General features: G+C 41.5%; 1 protein-coding gene across 1 annotated transcript in view; it reads right to left on the reverse strand.

The window, feature by feature from the left end:
• Nucleotides 1-4,454, reverse strand: part of exoc3 (exocyst complex component 3) — a 202,252-nt gene extending 197,798 nt beyond the window's left edge. The window contains exons 1-3 of the mRNA XM_037681994.1: nucleotides 4,431-4,454; nucleotides 3,729-3,948; nucleotides 3,457-3,629 (exon numbers count right to left, since the gene is read on the reverse strand). Coding sequence (XP_037537922.1) covers nucleotides 3,457-3,629; nucleotides 3,729-3,948; nucleotides 4,431-4,454 — 417 coding nt within the window. The remainder of the gene's footprint in view (nucleotides 1-3,456; nucleotides 3,630-3,728; nucleotides 3,949-4,430) is intronic.
• Between the last annotated feature and the right edge of the window lie 2,570 nt (nucleotides 4,455-7,024).

The following is a 7,024-nucleotide window of genomic DNA, read 5'->3' on the forward strand; positions in this document are numbered from 1 at the left end:
TGTGTGTGTGTGTGTGTGTGTGTGTGTGTGTGTGTGTGTGTGTGTGTCTTAGCTCACTCCAAACAATGGACCATATTAGCCATCCTCATGAAAACTGCATTTAGGGCTCACCAACAAGGATATTGCGTTCAGATTTAATGTAACTCAATGTGACATTTCCAAAATTTTGAGAAGTTGTCTCCCTGTTATGTCTCAGACTTTGAAACCTCTAATCTATCTATTAGATGACAATGTAATTGTGTGTGCAGCGTTAAACATTTGGGACTGTATGGTCCCTAGATAATAAACTGTAAATATCTTGTTGAAGTATTCAAGAGTCAAGGATACATCAAAAACTCATTTCTTGTTTGTATATAAGTATTGTCATTAAAAAGTAACAACAAAATAATCATTTCTTTATTTTAAACGTGCAGACAGTGATTTGAAGGAAAAAGTTAAAACTGAATGTTGACAGGAAAAGTTACAATAAATGATATGTGTCAAAGTGGATTGTTTTTAGCTTCTTTCTTTTACAATATTACTTTGTATGAATAACTGTTCATCTATGTGGAGGACTGTGTTCATCCTTTGATCATCTCTGGCTGCATGAGTTTATCCTGCTGGATCCAAATCACAAAGTTGCAGGACTGGACGCCACATGCTGTGAAGCTGAACTTGATAATAGTATTCATGGTTCTTCTTAAGATTAAATGAGCAGCAACTAGTCACCTTTTCAACATCATGTAATAAAATGTATAAAATAAAAAACAAAATAAAAATAACACGCACAGAGGCGGGTCTGACCGTTTTCACTGCGCTTCTCATAGATTTCTCGGTAAAACGAGTCCACATAATCTGTCACGCAAGGGCGTCAGAAGCATCCGTAATGTGGGGGGGACACAAAGATGTGTGTATGTGTGTGCACGTGCGCAAAAGAAATGTACACTAATGTACAAAAAAAAGCAAAATTTCACCTACTGTAGATTTGCTTTAATTCCACACATTTAAAGCATATTTCTCACCAAGTTTGTGCAAATTCAGCTGTGGGTTTTAGAGACATTTTAACTTTAATACACTTTAATACAGAGCGTCAGATCTGCACTATTTCAGAATCAGAATAAACTTTATTGGAATTGCACTGAGGTACAACGCGAATATGTATGTACAGTCGTCCGAAAGATGGGCGGAGTGCACGAAGTTGCAACTACAGGAGAGCGCGGCCATTTTATCCTTATCGGATAATAATCTTAGATAGGAAAAGAGGGAGAAACATGAGGGTAGACAGTGGTATTACAAAAAAAGATCTTTCACATCTTGTCTATCAGGACACGATTTGAGACATCAAAAAACTCTACCAGCAAGCACAATTAAAACAAGAATACATTTGCATTTGACATCGAGGTGTTGAGATTTGTCAATGAGCGTTTTTTCAGATCAGCCACAGTTTCTGAAGATGTTGTTCCAGCCAGCAGTTCTGATAAGCTTGCACAGAAAGTTCTCGGGGGGGGAGATAGATGAAGCTTTTGTCCTTGGGTACTCATGTCCGAGGAGAAATTTGATAGTCAGCCTGTCTCCGAAGCCATTGGGAGTCAGATTTGATAAGCTTGACTTTTGTTTTTTCTTCAGGCAGACAAATTTTTTTTTCTTCAGCCTTGAGTCCATCTGGGCGTTCTGGTTCCGAAAATGCCTAAATGTGGGATTACATTCCATTGATCCATGCTATGAGTCTCCTTCAAGGTCGAACCCACCATGCTGACGAGTCCCAGAAGCCGCAGGTGGTCTGCGATTCTCAATCGCCTCCACCTTACGGTTAAGCTCATAGACCAGACGATTTAAAGTTGCCACAGCGAGTACCAGACCTTCACACTGACCCGGAAGCTTTTCCATGGCCAAAACTGCTCCCGATGTCTTCTTCAAAAGTCGATAAAACAGAGCCCCGCCGATGCCAAAAAGCAGGGTCCCTGCTATCATAAAACCAAATATGTAAACGGCTTCAACATCCTCTTGAGACAAAACTGTGATGCACATCAGCTGCCACACTCCCCACAAATCCATGACGTACCCCACAGTGTGAGTCTCAGCTGGACATGCCGGTTCCCCAGGACCTTGTCGTTTTGATGAAAAAATCTTATCAATAGAGTTGAACGCCCACGATACCAAATCCATAATCTTCTTAATTTATTTTCGGGAGATGAGACCCAGGCGCTTCAGACAGACAGAGAGCAGAGCAGGAAGAAGGAAAAAAACGGGGGAGGAGAAACAGAAGCTGCCACCTCAATGAGAGCCTGGGAGGAAATTTGTGTTTATAGAGAAATAAAAAACATCACCACTGGACTTATTTACTTGTGTTCAACACTACTCATCTAAATGATGTTTCTCATGAAGCTTGAGGACAATAAGGTGTGGGGTTTTAAAAACATTTAAACTTTAATGCACCTGAACACACAGCGTCTCTTACACCTGCAGCGTCTTACAGCGTCACAGTTACTACTAAGAGAACATGCTATAGACGTAGCGCTGCACTCAAGAATCCTCCTAACATGAATATATGTTTATGATCAACCCCCTGGTCAACAACTGCCTGCACTAACCTGCTAAACTGGCGAGTGAGCAACACAGAGGTGTCTCCATCTCCTGCACCTGTGCGCATTTTCTACCGAAGCAGGAGACTCAGCAGCGGCTGCCTGCACAGTTTCTGCTCTGTGTGTAGAGGTGGAGGTAACCTGGAAAACCTGGAGTGGAGTTTTATTAGATTGAGTATTCTCCTATTAATCAAGTGGAATGGATTCGTTCACGAAGAAAGAGAAACTGCGCCACCTGAACTAATGTTTCATAGTAAAAGTGGGGGGTCCAAATGAACATTTTTTTAATGTGGGGGGGACTTGTCCCCTTCACATATAATGGTTGCGACGCATATGCTGTCACGGTTGTAATTTTCATTTTAATCGACAGCTCCAGGTAATAAATAAATAAATAAATATAAAACCTCAAATGAGCAACAAATAAACCTGGTCTTGTGTGGGGGTTTTCTTACAGTTTTGTGTTTTCTTTTTTTGTGTGTATATATGTGATTTTTTTTTTTTTTTTTTTTTTAATCGCTGAGCGAAAAACGTTTTTTGGGGGGGGAGGTTTTTATACAATTTTTGTCACGTTCAGTTTAGCCTGACAAATATCAGTCACCCACCAAGACATCGTGTATTTATAGTTTTTAATACCAAGAAATCTATGAGTAGAGCTGTGAAGACAGTTGGATCTGCCTCTGTGCGCCCTCTTGATAAAGGGAAACAGAATTTCGCACAAGACACTGGCTCTTTCTGCAGACTGGCTGCACACGCATCCGCCGTGTTGGTAAACAAATAATCCCTTTATATCAAGATGATTTCTCCCATTTGTTATGTTTGTAGAAAATGCATGTCACGAGCACTTCAAGGAGAGTAAACATGTTTAAGGACTCAGTGTTTAAATAGCTGAACTTACATCTTCAAAGTAGATCGAGATGAGGTTCATGTCACTGGTGTTCTTGCTGTCCATACGGTACTGCTCGTACATGAGGTCGTCTCGTGAACACTCCAGCTCCATCAGCTTCCTGTGGGCCTGCAGCAGCTCGCCCTGCTCGATCAGCTGCTGTGTTTCCCGCACAATCTCTGGCACTGGCAAAACAACAAGGAAACACAGGTAGACGAGACAAAAGCTCCAATCATTAATGAGACTCATTCCCTCACATTTTAGAAAAGACTGACTCAACTTACCTGAGAAAATGTTTTTGAGGTTTTCCACAGCAGAGGCCAGCTGACTATGTTGAACCACAGCATCTTTCACATCCTTTAAGTTCTCAATAGTGTTGATGCTTTGCCTCCAGTCTTTACTCACATCAGCCAGAGAGCTCTGGATGTCTTTGACATCCAGCAGGGCACTGTGCAGCTGGGTCAGTCCAGTCCGTACACCATCTAACTGAGACTGGATGGCTGCCTGAAACACATCAGCATCATGTGGAGTTAATGTCCACAGAGGCAGATTCTGACACCATCAGTACTGTTAAACACACCTTAAACAGAGGCACTGTTAAGATGCAACGTTGAATCTATTCCAGTGTTTCCCTACCATTATACAGGTGGGGTGCCCCACCCCGCCAACAAAACTGAGCACCCCACCTACCAAATTGAACTTGCCCCTCCCACCCCCACCCGTCACTAAAATATCACTAAGGTAGCGGCACAAAATACAGGCTCTCTAGCAAAAAAGCACAAGGCAGCACTCACATTGCTTCTTCCCTCATGTTTAACACCCCTGCCCCCGCTCAAAAACTGTTAGTACAAGCTGCACTCAGACATGTCTCCGCCCCCCCATCAGCAAAAATCATGGATGAGATGAGCACCCCGCCATGGCAAGCTAACTAGGGGAAACACTGTATTCTATCACTTTTTAAGGCAGAACATTTTGAATGTTGTTACTTTAACAGAGAGCTCCATCTCCATGTTCTACCACCTATCTGTAATCGAGTAGCCAAGGCAAAAGGTTCAGGAATGAAACCCAGACACTTCCCCTCTCCTAAGCAACATTTTCCAGCTCGTCTTGGGGCCCCCAGTGAGTTTGTAGGCCAGAGAAGGGAAGTTTTGAGATTGTCATCATTGTATACAATGGTGAAATTAGTTCTCTGCATTTAACCTATCCCACCTGAGATACGCCCAGGTGGAGTAGTGGGCAGCTGTGTAAGCACCCGGGAGAAATTAAGGATTAGGTGTCTTGCTCAGAGACACCACAACATGTAGGGATGGCTGGGGATCGAATAACAGGATGTCACCTCCACATGTACCTACCACCAATGGGGAGGACTGTCAAGGTCGGGTGACATTGATGCCAGGTGGTGGCAGGTGAGGGAAGCACAGTTGTCAACTTCTCAGTAAGGAAAGTGGCTATTGGCTGTCCTAAATGGCTCTTGATGATGTCTTCACCTAATTTGTATATTTATTCATTTCAATATACAGTAGTCCCTCGTTTATTGCGGGGGATCCATACCCTGAAGCCCCGCGATAAGTGAAAAACTGTGAAGTAGGAATAGTAGTACCAGTACCATATTTTTTGCCCCATAAGTTGTGTTTTTTTGCATAATTTGCATACTTTGCAACTTATAGGCCAAAGCGACATATTTATGGATTTTTTTTTCCCATATTTAGAAACCAATTTTTAGCTGAGATATGATCGTTTTCATTCATTCTGACTGGAAAAAATTGAACACGACCATTTTCAGCCGCTAGATGGCAGCAAAGTAGTATGGCATGCTGTTGTGTCATGTAATAGGTAAAAGTGGCTATAATGACAAATTCAAAAAAGTTCAAGATAAAAACAACTGGACTTTATTAAATCGTATTTTCCGCGGTACATGTCGCTCCGCCCTATAAGTTGCATCAGTTCATATTTGCCTAATAAAGTGGAAAAATCCATAAATATGTTACTTCGCTGTATACGTCGCATCAATTATGAGTTACCGCTGACGCGTCGCGTTTGTTACGCGTCACTGCTGACAACGCGGAAATGTGGGCGGTGTTGTGCCAAAAATTCATGAGCTGCCGAATGGTGGCCACGGGAGCGTGCACAGGAGGACTTTAACAAGATTAACACTTTAAAACAATTATTTGTTTGCTCAAAATTATAGCAAAAGTGTGTCTCAGTCTAAAGTTTGCTTAATAAATGCACTTTAATAGTCAAATTAGCTGAATTTCAAAAGTAGTTTTGCTGCCTTGGTGCTCTGGGAGAGTGCAGAGGGAGGAAAAGTGAGGAGAAATGTGGCCAGTTTCTCCAAAATTTAACAATGAAAGCACCTAAACAATTATTTGTTTGTTTGAAATTATAGCAAAGGTGTGTCTCAGTTAAACTTTTACTTTATGAACGCACTTTAATGGTCAAACTAGCTGCATTTTGCTGGAGCCGTGCAGCTGGTTTAACAGGCGTCCAAGCAGCGAGCAGAACAAAGGTGAGGAGGCAAGTAAATTGTATCATTAATAAATGGTGAAAATTCTCAGTCATCCAGGACATGGTAAATTCAAACAACTTCAAGAAAAAAAACCAATAAAGTATAAAGTAAAGTATAATGAATAAAGTCCAGTTGTTTTTGAATTTGTCATTATAGCCCGTTTACCCATTACATGATACAACAGCATGCCTTACTGCTACTACTACTCTGCTGCCATCAAGTGGAAAATGGTACTGCTCAATTTTTGTTTTGGTCAGAATGAATGAAAACGGTCATATCTCAGCCAAAAATTGGTTTAAAAATATGGGACAAAATCCATAAATATGTCGCTTCGGCCTATAAGTCGCAGGACGTAAATTATTCAACAAACTGCGACTTATAAGGCGGAAAATACTGTACTTTCCTTTATACTTCGTTTTTGTCTTGAACTTTTTTGAATTTACCATGTCCTGGATGACTGAGGATCTTCACCAGCTACTAATGGCACAGTTGGCTTGCCACAGTCTGCCACCTTTGTTCTGCACGCTGCCTGAAGCAACCGTCAAACCAGCTTCATTTCGCTGCACAGCCCCGGTGAAATGCAGCTAATTTGACCAGTGAAGTGCATTTATTAAGTACAAGTTCAACTGACACACATCTTTGTTTGTTTTTTGCTTGAAATTATAGCAAACAATTGTTTTAGGTGTTTTTCTTGTTAAATTTCGAAGAAACGTGCAGCGTTCCTCCCTTTTTTCCCCTCCCTGTCTGCTCCCGGAGCACTGAGGCAGTGAAGCTGATTTGACCGTTAAAGTCCTTTTATTAAGCAAATGTTAGACTGCAGCACACCTTTACTATAAAGTCGAGGAAACAAATAATTGTTTTTAAGCGTTAATCTTATTAAATTCTTGTTAATTCTTGTTAATTCAGCTACCCATCCAGGCTGTCACATTGTAAAGTTTGCAGATGATACAGCGATGGTGGGATGCATCACAAACAATGATGAGTCCAGCTACAGGCAAGAGGTGGAACACCTGGAGAGCTGGTGCAGAGAGAATAACCTTCACATCAATGTGAAGAAGACAAAGGAGATGATTG

Source organism: Nematolebias whitei, chromosome 9 (genome assembly GCF_014905685.2).
Source record: "Nematolebias whitei isolate Nwh7 chromosome 9, NemWhi1, whole genome shotgun sequence".
NCBI lineage: Eukaryota > Metazoa > Chordata > Actinopteri > Cyprinodontiformes > Rivulidae > Nematolebias > Nematolebias whitei.